We start from the raw sequence: 15,325 nt of genomic DNA, 5'->3' as shown, positions 1-15,325 counted from the left end.
TTGTTCCACTGGCAGATTTTTCTACTTATTTTAAGTGAAAATTTACTTGAAACAGGTGAAAATTGTCAAACAACAAGTTAATTTTCTGGTAATGACTCTTGTTTTAAGTGTAATAAGATTTTTTGACTAAAAATTAGATATTTTAACTAGAAATAAGACAAATATTCTTGTTAAGATTTTGAGTTTTTTGTACTATGTAAACACATTTGTATGTTGTAATATTTACCCTGGTAACGTCAACAGATGGCACTTTTACACTAGTACCTACTCAGCCCGACTCCACTCGCCCTCGTTTCTTCTCAACACCCAGATCAGCAGTAGGAGGTTGGAGAAGCTGCTGTGACGTATTTGATTGTGTATCTAAACGAAGAAGACAACAACACTAAAGATGTAGAACCTGGAGGAGATGATAGATGTGCTGCTGGGTCTGTGGCTTGTGTTTGATATCAAGTTAAAAAATGAGAGAGAGAGAAACTTCAGCTTTTTTTTTGTTAGTTTGTCTCAGCGCTGCTGAAAAGTCAGCTGGAGCCGTGAGCAGCTATGAAGAGACAGAGCTCCTGGTGGATCTGGTCGTTCCTTATCTCTGTCTAGATCCCTTTTTAATTCTCTCCTCAGCACCAGGTTTATGAACATCTGACCCTCAGAGTTGGATCATGAAACAGACTTTTGCTGCCGTTGCTGGTTGAATAAAATGAACAAGAATCCGTCAGAGTCTCTTTCTCTGATTTCCTCCTCCTGACTCAGACGTCTGACTCCAACCCCCCGACCAATCAGTGGCCTGTAGTGTGATGATGTCAGATACAGCCGACTCAGCAGCTTAGAACCTCGGCAGAATAGATACAGAAAAGTATCTACTCTGCACGTTAGACCCCTAGTGGGAAAGAACCAAACTGAGGAGAGTGAAGTCGGGCTGAGTAGGTTCTAGTGGAAAAGCTCCAGGATTGTACGTGACGTGTACCTTGACTGAGGATGCACAGAGCTGTCTAGAGTCGCCAGACTGTGATTCTCTCTTTGACGTTGCTCTGCTTCGTTGAGAAAGCAACCGTAATGGCTTTAATAGACAACAGGAAACATTAATCCCTCAAATGTAAAGAAGCTGTGGTGGTAACATGACACGGGTCCTGCCTGGTGTGTTTCCTGCAGCAGCGGGCCGTGTCTGAACCTGCCTCCCTCCGTCCACCACCACATCCGCGGTTCAGGCTCCGACACGTCAGAGACCCAGAGCAGCCAGGGAGCTGGATTCCTGCTGACGCCACCGAGCAGAGCAGCGTACTCACTCACAATCATATCTAATATAATAATAACCATAATAACCTAGTTTGTGGTAGTTAATTATACTCAGAAGTCTGAGGCCACGAGGGGAGATTATCCTCCAACCTTCAGGTCACTGAAAAATGTTAATGAAAACACAACGGAATGATTTATAAAGCTCATAAACTCATATTTTATTAACAGTAGTGGGAATGACATGAATAGTTTAAAGCAGGGGTCTTCAACTAGATTATTCAGGGGGCCACATCTGCAAAAGGCCTGTATGGAGAGGGCTGCACAAAGTGCACAGGCGGAACATTTGGGGGTTTTCAAAATGTATTTTGCACTCAAAGACGAAGATTTATGTATATATAATACATTTGTGCTCAGGAATGAGCAGGAGAATATCTGTCTAGTTTACATAATAATTATGTATTAATTGTTTCCAGATTTAGTCATTGTGAATGTTAATTATTATATTGAGATAAAGAAATATTATTTTAAATGCAAGTTTATTTTGAAACCATGCATTGTGCAAACTTAATGAAGTTGATATTGACCCACTTTTAATAAAACATGCCATAATGACAAAGCACCACTTTCCACCAAGATTTCCTTATTTTAATATTATATTAAGCATTGAGCACAAGCATTTCAGTCCATAGTAGCCAGTTTGATGTTATAAATAAGCAACCAAAATATTAACCATAAGCTCCTTTATTTATGACACATCTGTGCATTATATCAGCAAAACAAAACAATCACATGAAATTATAGGAGGATTAGAAGAAATGCAAAGTCCTCATTTAGAGATTCAAATGAAAAAAGTTTCAGGCCAATCCTAGAAGCCTAATGATGTAAACAAGTCCTCTATAAACGGAGGTTAATAACAAATAATGTGACAAACATTTTCACTGTGCAACAGTGGCAAAAAATCCGAAGTATTAAAAAACATCTGTAGCAGAGATTAACATGTACAAACACTGTCCAATGAATCATTAACCAACTGAAAAGGCTACCAAGCATCTGAAACTTTTATTAATTAAAGGTATTGTGACATCATTTTTAACATGCTTTTAACACTATTAAAAGTCTTGGCCAATATCCCTCAAATGTGTCTAAAAAGTTGTAACAAGAAAAACTTCACTCCATGCCTGGCTTTTTTTATGACGGTGTTTTTTGCCTGTAAAAAACGCGTCCTTTTCCCCCTTTCCTGTCAATCATTGCCCCGCTCCTCCTCCCAACCCCCCCCCCCATCCTCCACTCCTCCTCTCCCCCAAACTCCCCACACACAGCAGACAGTGGATCAATGGTTTGTGATTTTGTCTTGCACACCGTCCACGGGCTGAGCCTCGATCAGAAGGACTCAGGCCCCCGACCGCAAGCGGTCTTCCGTACGCCACATTTCCCACGCCCGCCGCTCGGACGGGGATTCGGCGCTGAGCTCTTCCCTCTTAAAATTCAATGGGTTGTCTCGTCTGATCTGAGGTCGTAGGCGAAAAAAAAAGCAGAGCGCGGGTGGAGAGGAGAGACGTCTTTCTCCCTCCAGCCCGCGGCTCAGTGCTGATGGGCAGGGAGCTGGGTGGAGGGGGCGGTGATTTAGCGGGTCTATACGTAACGGTCCGCCACCAAACCAGACGCGCCGTTTTTGCATAATTATGCGGAAATTCCCAGAAAACACACAATACACTGAATGTTAAAAGTTTGTTGTTTTTTGGGTGTAATTGATGTCAAGACACCCAACAAAACACAATAAATCAAGAAAAATTTGTTTTTCATGTCACAATCCCTTTAACAAAATGCGATACAGTATGTAAACCATGTTAGTTTCGCTTGCCGGCCGGAAGTGACGTCCGATCGATCAGGCGGCCGATCGATCGGGACAACACTACTTCCCCCCTCTTTTTTGAAATATGATCAGGGGCTACATAAAAGCTCCTGGCGTGCCGCCAGTTGAATATCCCTGGTTTAAAGTGACGGTGTTGTAGAAGTGGATGGAGGGAGACTGGGAGAAGTGGTGACAGGTCATCCTACAGCCTAAACATGAGCGGGAGTTAGAAACACAAAAGTGGAGCCATAAAACGCAAAGAAAAAGAAAAAGCTAGACGAATATTTTGTTGGCCTTAATCCTCCTCCTGTTGGAGATGAAGCTGACGTTGTTAGCAGAGATTCATCCCCGGGGATGAATGACGAGAGGCTCCAGGTCAGACTGATGCCCCGCCCCCCGGCCAGCCAGTTCCACTACTGACCGGAACCAAGATGAGAGTTGGGCCAGTCCCAATCCCCCCCTAGTCCTACTTTTCAGTCCTACCCCTAAATGTTGCACGTTCCCGTGAGGGTAGTGGTGTCCCAATTCCTCTTTTCATCTAGGGGGAGTGGGCTAGTGTGTATGAATCTAACCCTTCACAGCAAGGGATTTCAGATACTGACTCACCGACCGAGGGCTAGAGAAAATTTCCTAGAATGCTTTACGTCATCATTTGCAGACTGAATCAAACAAAAAAACATGGCGGACATTTCTAATTTTTTAGTGAATAAAATCAATTTTTTGAGTTAGTTTCTGCATAAAAATGCGTTTTGATTACATTTCTAGCGAGAAATATATACAGGACTGTCTCAGAAAATTAGATTATTGTGATTTTCTGTAATGCAATTACAAAAAACAAAAATGTCATACATTCTGGATTCATTACAAATCAACTGAAATATTGCAAGCCTTTTATTATTTTAAGATTGCTGATCATGGCTTACAGCTTAAGAAAACTCAAATATCCTATCTAAAAAAATTTGAATATTCTGGGAATCTTAATCTTAAACTGCATGGAAACGTAGTCATAGATTTACCTGGGGGGGGGGGGGGGGGGGGGTTTAGGAGCAGGAGCAAGAATGGTGGGATTGTACTCAGGACTTAGTTTTACAGTGTTTAACGCTGACGTCTAGACTACATATACAAATCCATATGATGGGAAGTGAAGCCAGATGTGTCTGGATGAGGAGCTACACCTGTCGTCCTCCCTCTCTTCCTCCCTCTCTTCCTCCCTCTCTTCCTCGCTCGCCTCCCAAACCTCCTAAAGAAATGACGTTTCCTTTTATTCGTCTGTAAACAATTTGACATTATCTGGACTGTAACAAATGAGCTGGCAGCGGAAGGCGTTTTTAACGAAGGAAAAAGGAGCTGGAGGCCAGAAAGCTTTCAGCGGCGGAGCGAGCCAGTCCCCCCCCCCCGTCCTGGGAGAAGGGGGTGCCAGAGGAGCCGCCCCCCTCTCCAGGGAGAAGGGGTGCCAGAGGAGCCGCCCCCCGCCGCAGACCACAGGAGCTGCCCATGCAACAGCTCCAATCAGTCATGTTTAAAAAACACACATCCCCAGAGCCGTCGTGACGGTCCAGCCGTCCAACCCGGAGCTGCGTTGTTTTCACCAGCGTCTTACAACCATAAAACTGAGAAGGCATCTATAAATACGTTTATGTGGTCTTTAAGGGGAAAAAGGAAACAAGCGCCTCACATGCAAACGTTCACCAAACCTCAAAAGCAGATTTAGGTGAAGCTCTGTCAACGAGGAAGTGAAGACGTAGTGGAGCGGGTTGTTCTGGGAGAAGCCCGAGCCTGAAACTGAAACCATGGATGTGAGGGCGTCCTCGTTTTCCCAGAATGCCACACGAACAAAATAAATAACTTAATAACTGCTTTTTTATTTCTCTTTTTCCATGATTCTATTTTTGATTTGAAGTGAAGAAAAAAACGTGCTGGCTTGTCTCGACCTTTCTGCCTTCATCCTGGTTGGAAGCTTTACATTTTCCACTTCATGAAAGCGAAGCTCTTCCTCGTACGGGGCTGAGATCTTCCTGGCTCTTGGTCCTGCCGCCAGTAAACTGAGCACCAAAGTAGACGCGAAGCAGAGCAGAGCGCTGGTTCTTGCAGAGCGCTGGTTGTTGCAGAGCGCTGGTTCTTGCAGAGCGCTGGTTCTTGCAGAGCGCTGGTTCTTGCAGAGCGCTGGTTCTAGCAGAGCGCTGGTTCTTGCAGAGCGCTGGTTCTTGCAGAGCGCTGGTTCTTGCAGGGCTTGGTTGAGATGGGACTGACCAGCCCAGGCCTGCGAGCGTCGAGCTGAGTGAGGGAACTGGAGCAGAATTTGGATGGTGTACCGTAGTGGTCCAGTTATGGCGCTTTTCCACTAGTACCTACTCAGCCCGACTCGACTCGCCTCCACTCGGTTTTGCGCTTTTCCACTAGGGGTCTAAAGTGCCAAGTAGATACTTTTCTGTATCTACTTCTGTATCGCAGGTGACGTCCCAGAGGACCCTGAGCACGCTGGGCGTACCCTGAGACCAGGAGACACCAACAGCCAGGACCACATGTATGTCTTGTGTCTGACTTGTTGACATTCCTCCTAAAAATATAATAAAGCAAAACGCTTTTTGATTAAGTCAACAAAGGTTTTGGAGGCACACAAAGTACTTGTACCCCCCAAAACAAATGTTCACCAGCTTGGTTTCTTTCCTTGCCAACTCTTGAGTCATGCTGACTAACACGATAATTGAAAGTAAAACAGCACAAGCTTTTAACAGGAGTCGTGTACGTGTAAATTAACCTATGGATACTAACACAACCTGGATGACCTGATGACTGCAGGCATGAAGAATGTAACTGTGTGAATCCGGTAGCACCACTTTCCTCTTTGCAGAACTGTGTCATTCCTCATCATGATTCACAAAGTCTGGATTTCTTTGAGAGGAAGTTGTGAGAGGAGCAGGAATGAATCATCGATGTCAAACCACGGTCCACTTCATCAGACTGGGATCTGCTGCGGCTTAGTGGGTCTGAGTCACGTGATGAGTTTGTAAACTGGTGGCGTTGTTGCCCTCGTTTCCGTAGTGGTCCAGTTAGTGAGCTTGGCAGGGTCCTGAAGTAATCTGAGGTGCAGGTCGCCCTCTCGCTGCTTCAAGAGGTGGGAGGCAGTCCGACCTCTGTCCACCTCTGGTCAGTCCTGGCCACCAGCCTTCACCCAGGGACAAATCTAGGTTCTTCAGGCTGCTTTAGCTCAACTTGAGCCCCAAACCCTTCCAGATCAACCCAAAACTGATCACAGCTGTCTATTCGTAGTCATCCATGGATGGAAAGCTGCTGCAACGTTGGACGTTTTTTGTGGCTCCAAGTGGTCTTTCTTAGAAAGTAAGTTGACAGGAGATTTGGGCTCTTGAGAAGAGTGTCACAGGTCAGGACTTGAGTGACAGCCTCTGCATACGGCGCACCCAATCAACCCAACGAGCAATCTGCCGCCCCAAGTTGGACATTGTAACGTAGAGGTCAGTGGAGAGTTTGGAGCCAGCCCCTAGTGGTCAGTCGAGGAGCTACAGCCTTCTTCACAACAATGTTTGTGTCAAACTAACAAACCGGATGTAGCCCCCAACCTTGGGTGATACCCAGGGGTGATACCCAGGGTGATATCCAGGGTGATATCCGGGGTGATATCCAGGTGATACCCAGGGTGATACCCAGGGTGATACCCAGGGTGATATCCAGGTTGATATCCAGGGTGATACCCAGGGTGATACCCAGGGTGATATCCAGGATGATATCCAGGGTGATACCCAGGGTGATATCCAGGGTGATACCCAGGATGATATCCAGGGTGATACCCAGGGTGATATCCAGGGTGATACCCAGGGTAATATCCAGGTGATACCCAGGTGATACCCAGGGTGATATCCAGGGTAATACCCAGGGTGATTTCCAGGTGATACCCTGGTGATACCCAGGGTGAAACCCAGGGTGATACCCAGGGTGATATCCAGGGTGATACCCAGGGTGATATCCAGGGTGATACCCAGGGTGATACCCAGGGTGATACCCAGGGTGATATCCAGGGTAGTATCCAGGGTGATATCCAGGGTGATACCCCTCCAAATCTACATTTGGATACTCTAGGAACTACGAGTAAACCTTCACTACGAGAACGGAGAGCTCTGCCAGGAACATAAGGCACTATCAGGTCTTGCAAATAATGGGAGCTAAGCCGTTTTGGGCTTTATACGCAAGTAATAACATTTTAAATTGGATTCTGAATTTTACGTGATACCCATAGTAATATCCAGGGTGATATCTAGGGTGATTTGGGCTTAAACCCCCCTCTTCGGAAACTTTCAGGTGATGTCCCAGAGGACGCCTGAGCATGCTGGGCGTACCCTGAGACCAGGAGACACCAACAGCCAGGACAGGATGTATGTCTTTTGTCTGACTTGTTGACATTCCTCCTAAAAATATAATAAAGCAAAAAGCTTTTTGATTAAGTCAACAAAGGTTTTTGAGGCACACAAAGTACTTGTACCCCCCAAAACAAATTTTCACCAGCTTGGTTTCTTTCCTTGCCGACTCGTGAGTCATGCTGACTAACACGATAATTGAAAGTGAAACAGCACAAGCTTTTAACAGGAGTCGTGTACGCGTAAATGAACCTATGGATACTAACACAACCTTGATGACCTGATGACTGCAGGCATGAAGAATGTCTGTGTGAATCAGGTAGCACCACTTTCCTCTTTGCAGAACTGTGTCATTCCTCATCATGATTCACAAAGTCTGGATTTCTTTGAGAGGAAGTTGTGAGAGGAGCAGGATTGAATCATCGATGTCAAACCACGGTCCACTTCACCAGACTGGGATCTGCCGCAGCTTAGCGGGTCTGAGTCACGTGATGAGTTTGTAAACTGGTGGCGTTGTTGCCCTCGTTTCCTTTCACACGAAGAAGCCTCCGAGTGCGTCAGTTCAAACCTCATGAGAGTGTGTCACCTCTCCATTGGTCAATGCGTCTGCTGTGGGAGCAAATGCAAGATACATGTACACTGGGACAAACCGTAGCAGAACGCTGCTGATGTTTGTCCTCAGGAGAACTTTCCAGAGCGCAGTTTACCGGTCGTAACGCAGTCATGGCTTATGGGATACATAATAATAATCAGTTTCTGTTTACTTTGGTCACAAGTGCCGAAGCATTCGACAGACCTTCATCCGAGTCACCCCAGTAGACAGGCAGCGAGTTTAAGATGCTAACGATTAAAGTCCAGCTGACGAGTGTGACAACTAGGGTTACCACCTTTCAGAAATAGAAATAAGTGAAGCCCCGATTTCAGCAGCGCATGCCCCAAAAAAAACGGACATCCCCAAAACTTCTAAACTGCATAGAAATGTATTTATTTTATATGAAAAAACAAAATGCTTTGATTTAAAGTTTAAAGTGCTTTAATAGCATTGAACTTGCATGACTGTACAGACAGACAACCATATAGCAACTGAAATATCCTCCTATGCTCCTATGGTAAATATAAATATAGATACAGGTGAAGGTCGGAAGATTTTGAAGTTAATTTATTTCAATAATTCAACTTAAAAGGTGAAACTAGTCCCATTACATGTAAAGCAAGATGTGTTAAACCTTTATTTGTTATACTTTTGATGATTGAATTGTTTATTGATTTCATAAAAAAAAACATTCAAATTTTTTGAGATTTTTTATTTGGGGTTTTCATAAACTGTGAGCCATAATCACCAAAATTATAACAAATAAAGGCTTGAAATCTCACTTTGAATGTAGTGGGAAATAATATATTTGTTTCACCTTTTAGTTGAATTTACTATGAATTAAGTTTTGCAATATATTCAAATTTTCCAACCTTCACCTGTATATTATGACATTAATAAATGAGAGCATAATATGTGTCCGTATTGGTTCAATACGGAACGCAACTTTTAATTCCCAATTACGTAACAATTCCGTATTTCAAGGGACGGGTGGCGACCCTAGTGACAATGCTCAAGGACACACGTCTCTAACTCTTGTGTGTCTCCGTGCAGGCTGAGCCAGCAGCGGTGTCTAATGTCCTGCTTGTTCTTGTCTCCTCCCAGTGGTCTGCCATCTGCCGTGCATGAACGGGGGGAAGTGCAGCGCCAGAGACAAGTGCCAGTGCCCTCCCAACTTCACGGGAAAGTTCTGCCAGATGCCGGTTGCCAACGGACACCAGCAGACGTCCGGCGCTTACGGCCAGGCCCAGGTCCACTCCACGCACACGCTGCCCCTGACATACGGCAACGGCCAGACCTCCGGTGAGTGAATAAACCTTTCTGAGCCATGATCAGCAATATTAAAATAATAAAAGGCTTTCAATATTGCAGTTGATTTGTAATGAATCCAGAATGTATGACATTTTAGTTTTTTTTAATTGCATTACAGAAAATAAAGAACTTTATCACAATATTCTAATTTTCTGAGACAGTCCTGTATAAGAGGCAAAAGGGCTACGTTTGGTTTGTAAATGTTAACGAGAACTGCTGCACAGCACTAACCTGCAGTAATGCTGTCCTCCGGGCCCCCAGCGTTTAACCCGGGAGTGGTCAACATCCACATCAAGCACCCCCCGGAGGCCTCGGTCCAGGTGCACCAGGTGACGCAGCTGGACGACTTCCACAACAACGGGAACCAGCAGCAGCTGTCCCAGCCCGGCTCCTCCTCCTCCAGCAGCTACAGCTACCACCACAGCGAGAGCAGCCAGAAGATCCAGCACCACAGCTACAACATCGTCAATCACGGCTACCAGGTTCCTCAGTACCAGCCCGTCGCCTCCAAGAACACGCTGGGCCGATGCTTCCAGGAGACCGCCGCCGGACAGGTACACACAGTACTCCAGTTGGAAAAAAAAATCAGGGGGGATGGTGGATTTTATCATATGGGGACAGATAATTTGTGCTGATTACAAATAATATAATATATTACAAATAATAGCAGTGACCAAAACACCTGCAGAAATACTGCAGGAATGACATAGCAGCAGTTAAATGCAGCCTTCTGTAAGCTTTAAATATCCACTGGGCTTACATCAAATACATCAAAACACAACAATAAAAACACTTTTCTGAACTTATCAATATGACTCTGTCCTTCACAGGATAAGTAACATGGATCACTGCAAAAACTCACAATCTTGACAAGAATATTTGTCTTATTTCTAGTTAAAATGTCTCATTTTAGTAAAGAAAACCTCATTACATTTAAAACAAGACTCATCACTGGAAAAAACAACAATTTTTACCTGTTTCAAGTAGATTTTCACTTGAAATAAGTAGAAAAATCTGCCAGTGGAACAAGATTTTTTTTGCTTGTAATAAGAAGATAAATCTTGTCCCACTGGCAGATTTTTCTACTTATTTCAAGTGAAACAGGTGAAAATTGTCAAATAAGTTATTTTTCTGGTGTTATTTTTCTGGTGATGACTCTAAATGTTGAAATAGCAGTAAAACCACATTCATTGATGAAATGACATAAGGGATGGAAAGGGGGGATGACAGTTTTACAGGGGGGATGATTTGGACCGTTTTTATTTCAGGGGGGGATGCCATCCTCCCTCATCCCCCCTCAACTCCAGTACTGGGTACGCACCTCCAGTACTCGCTTCCTGTAGTTTACATTGTCATGGAAAAATATTCAAACATGATATACTTTATAATGAAAGGTCAACAGCTGTGGGGAGCAGGATAGTGGGGGGGTGGGGGGCGGTCAACAGCTGGGTTAATGCAAAATACTAACAAAAGGCCAGCTGCGAGAAAGGAATTAGAAGATGGGGATATAGAGGATGGAGATGCATAGGAAAATGCTACATCTCTTTTGTAATGTATGGCTTTCTCTAATGGCGCTTTTATACTAGTACCTACTCAGCGTGACTCGACTTGACTCGCCTCCACTCGCCTTCACTCGCCTTTGCCTCGTTTCTTTTCAATACCCAGATCAGAAGTAGGAGGTTGGAGAGAAGCTGCTGTGACGTATTTGATTGTGTGATCTAAACGGAGAAGACAACAACACTAAAGATGTAGAACCTGGAGGCAGAGCCGTTTGGGAGATTTACGAGGCCTTGTGCGAAACGGACAGGGGGGGCCCTCGTGCGTGACCGTAGCGCGCGCGCGCGAAATCTTTGTTTTTTTTGGGTCAGATCGGGTGTCTATATGCGCAATTTTAACTCTCCAATTAGCAAAATACTGGATACCTTCCCCTGCCTCATCATCGACGCTTCGACGCTTGCCTCGACGCGGGGCCCCACGGCTGCTGGAGACCCGGTCAGATCTGTGATTTTTGTAACAAATTTATCAAACGAGCCTTTCAGAGAGGCATTAAACTCTTCCATTTTCTTTAGTTTTTTTATTTTTTCATCCCCTGATGGAAATTTCCTGAATCTGTCTCGTTCTCTCAACATCGTGTGACAGTTTGTTCCAACTCCACCGTCTGGATCAGAGCAGCTTGTGTCTGCGCTTGGTCTGACGCAGTTGTATTGAACAAAACGCGCATCATTGCACATATATTTATTGATATGCACAGACTAGTACACATTTAGGTCTGTAATGCAACGTGACTGTTGATATTTATAAGGGAAAAAAGGAAAAAAGAACGAAAAAAAAAATTATTTATTTATTTATTTATTTTTAACGGCCCATAGCGCGAGGCCCCTTAGGGCGCGAGGCCCCGTGCGGTCGCACGGTTCGCACACCCCTTGCGGCGGCCCTGCCTGGAGGAGATGATAGATGTGCTGCTGGGTCTGTGGCTTGTGTTCGATATCAAGTTAAAAAATGAGAGTGAGAGAAACTTCAAGTGGAAAGCCTTTTTTTTTTGTTTGTTTGTCTCAGCGCTGCTGAAAAGTCAGCTGGAGCCGTGAGCAGCTACTTTTGTGCTGCCATTGCTGGTTGAATAAAATGAACCAGAATCCATCAGAGTCTCTTTCTCTGATTTCCTCCTCCTGACTCAGTCGTCTGACTCCAACCCCCCGACCAATCGGTGGCCTGTAGTGTGATGATGTCAGATACAGCTGACTCAGCAGCTTAGAACCTCGGCAGAATAGATACAGAAAAAGTATACTCGGCACGCCTCCACCTGCCTCCACCCCTAGTGTAAAAGCAAACCCGGGGCGTGGCGAGTCGCGTTGCGCTGAGTAGGTACTATTGGAAAAGCGCTATAAGAGAACTGGCACCTGTGTGTCGGGTGCAGGGGGACACAGTGTCCCTTGAATGATCCATCAGGATTCCTGTCTTCTGTGTTTTTAGCTTCCAATGATCTGTCAGGTCCGACCCATTCCCATATAAAAGAGGTCAAACAACATGTTTCCTCAGACTCAACTGTCCAGCTGCTGTTGCATTTGACTCTCCTGATTGCGCATCAGTTAAAATAATAGTTGGTCATCTCGAGCTCACCGATGTAGTTTGTTAAGGATCTGGGACCTCATTTATAAAAGAGTGTGTAGGATTCATACTGTGAAAAGTGCACGTAAACCCAAGGCTGAATTCACCTCATATCCCGCCCTCTAAACGCCCACTTCATACCATGAATGGGCAATGCAAAGTAGTTCATGACTGTATTTGCATATAAATGAGCCTGCTGAGCATGTGCAGTGGCTTCCTGCAGTCTGTTTCTGCTGCGTCAGGATGAATGAGACGTGTCGAGCCACCGTGCCACTAAATGTTGTGGATGAGGTGGAGGCAGGAAAACCACATTATTTGGTGGTCACAGTAAAAGTATAAATAGTATATAAATAGTATAAAATAAAGCGAGTGAGTGGCAGCACGCTGTTGCTGCGCTTTAAACGGCGTGAGTGCCACGGCGCAATTTCCACTGGGGACAGGGGGGACATGTCCCCCCCACTTTTCAAACTCATGTTTTTGTCCCTCCCACTTTTTACAGTTTAAAAACTAACGGTAGGCTCAGTCTGTAATTGCAAATCATCACTCTGTGCGATGGCGATGCGAAGACAGCCCGGCATCTTTCAAGCCCTGTTTTGTGCGCAAGCAAGCTTTATAAATGAGGCCCCTGTACTTTACTTTGTGCAACTTATAAAATTCCACAACAACATCAATATATTTGACAGAAACGTTTCCGAGTTGAGCATATTCTGCTCATTATAAGCTGTCTAATTGTACACTTTTGCGCCCAGCTCGAGCCCATAAGACTGTAATTAGTTCAGGACAAGTTCAGGCCAAGAGTCACAAGTAAAGACTCTTGAAAATCAGCTTTGACTCCGCTGTTTTCTGATTGGTTAAGAACGCTACGGTAAACATTTACATGGTGTTTTGAGCCTCCACTCACATATGTGACGATACTTCATCATATTAATGCTGTAAATCACGCCGTCAACAAGCAGGAACGCAGATAGGACCACTTTAAAGAGACAGATGATTGGTTTTCTCCTCCCTCCAAGACTGGTTTTGGTTACGTTGCTGTTCAATGCATCAGCATCCCTGACAGTCTGTCACAGTTATGATTCCAGTCATAGATGGGTTGCTGTGCAACCTGTGACCAGTCAAACAACAGTGTCTTATCTGCTCGTGCTCACCGGTAGCAATATTAGCATTATACAGTGCCTTGCAAAAGTATTTGGCCCCCTTGAACTTTGTGACCTTTTGCCACATTTCAGGCTTCAAACATAAAGATATAAAACTGTAATTTTTTGTGAAGAATCAACAAGTGAGACACAATCATGAAGTGGAACGAAATTTATTGGATATTTCAAACTTTAACAAATCTCTAATCATCTCTGCTTGAAAAAGGTCCTGTGGACCGAAACATTGTCTGTTTGCTTTATTAAAGTCTTTTGCAAGTGACTTGACAGTGGGCGGGAGACCCCTTTTTTCCTTTGTTCACTCCTACCTACTCCTACGCACCTGTTTTTCAAGTTTTTTTAGGTGTGCATCAGCCTCCAGATCTTTACAAACTTTAACAAATAAAAAACTGAAAAATTGAGCGTGCAAAATTATTCAGCCCCCTTTTGCTGCGATTACAGCTGTAAGTCTCTTGGGGTTTGTCTCTATCAGTTTTGCACATCGAGAGACTGAATTTTTTGCCCATTCCTCCTTGCAAAACAGCTGGAGCTCAGTGAGGTTGGATGGAGAGCGTTTGTGAACAGCAGTTTTCAATTCTTTCCACAAATTCTCGATTGGATTCAGGTCTGGACTTTGACTTGGCCATTCTAACACCTGGATATGTTTTTTTGTGAACCATTCCATTGTAGATTTTGCTTTATGTTTTGGATCATTGTCTTGTTGGAAGACAAATCTCCGTCCCAGTCTCAGGTCTTTTGCAGACTCCATCAGGTTTTCTTCCAGAATGGTCCTGTATTTGGCTCCATCCATCTTCCCATCAATGTTAACCATCTTCCCTGTCCCTGCTGAAGAAAAGCAGGCCCGAACCATGATGCTGCCACCACCATGTTTGACAGTGGGGATGGTGTGTTGAGGGGGATGAGCTGGGTTGCTTTTACGCCAAACATAACGTCTTGCATTGTTGCCAAAAAGTTATATTTTGGTCTGATCTGACCAGAGCAGCTTCTTCCACATGTTTGCTGTGTCTCCCAGGTGGCTTGTGGCAAACTTTAAACAATACTTTATATGGATATCTTTAAGAAATGGCTGTCTTCTTGCCACTCTTCCATAAAGGCCAGAATTGTGCAGTATACGACTGATTGATGTGGTATGGACAGTCTCCCACCTCAGCTGTAGGTGACCCCTGACCTCTGACCTCTGCAGTTCATCCAGAGTGATCATGACCTCTGACCTCTGCAGTCCATCCAGAGTGATCATGACCTCTGACCTCTGCAGTCCATCCAGAGTGATCATGACCTCTGACCTCTGCAGTTCATCCAGAGTGATCATGACCTCTGACCTCTGCAGTTCATCCAGAGTGATCATGACCTCTGACCTCTGCGGTTCATCCAGAGTGATCATGGGCCTCTTGGCTGCATCTCTGATCAGTCTTCTCCTTGTATGAGCTGAAAGTGTAGAGGGACGGCCAGGTCTTGGTCTGATACTCCTTCCATTTCAACATTATCGCTTGCACAGTGCTCCTTGGGATGTTTAAAGCTTGGGAAATATTTTGTATCCAAATCCAGCTTTAAACTTCTCCACAACAGTATCTGGGACCTGCCTGGTGTGTTCCTTGTTCTTCATGATGCTCTCTCTTTAAACGACCTCTGAGACGATCACGGTGCAGGTGCATTTATACGGAGACGTGTTTACACACTGGTGGATTCCATTTATCATCATTAGTCATTTAGGTCA

At 44.7% G+C, this 15,325-nt stretch overlaps 1 protein-coding gene across 6 annotated transcripts in view; it reads left to right on the top strand.

Moving 5' to 3' along the window:
- Positions 1-15,325, top strand: part of ltbp1 (latent transforming growth factor beta binding protein 1) — a 226,200-nt gene that overhangs the window by 115,034 nt on the left and 95,841 nt on the right. For all 6 annotated transcript variants that reach the window (XM_061745319.1, XM_061745317.1, XM_061745314.1 and 3 more), the window contains 2 exons: positions 9,146-9,343; positions 9,614-9,906. In XM_061745319.1, the coding sequence (XP_061601303.1) occupies positions 9,146-9,343; positions 9,614-9,906 (491 nt within the window). The remainder of the gene's footprint in view (positions 1-9,145; positions 9,344-9,613; positions 9,907-15,325) is intronic.

Source organism: Cololabis saira, chromosome 17, assembly GCF_033807715.1.
Source record: "Cololabis saira isolate AMF1-May2022 chromosome 17, fColSai1.1, whole genome shotgun sequence".
Taxonomy (NCBI): domain Eukaryota; kingdom Metazoa; phylum Chordata; class Actinopteri; order Beloniformes; family Belonidae; genus Cololabis; species Cololabis saira.
The sequence above is the reverse complement of the archived record's forward strand: the minus strand, read 5'-3'. Positions and strand labels throughout refer to the sequence as shown.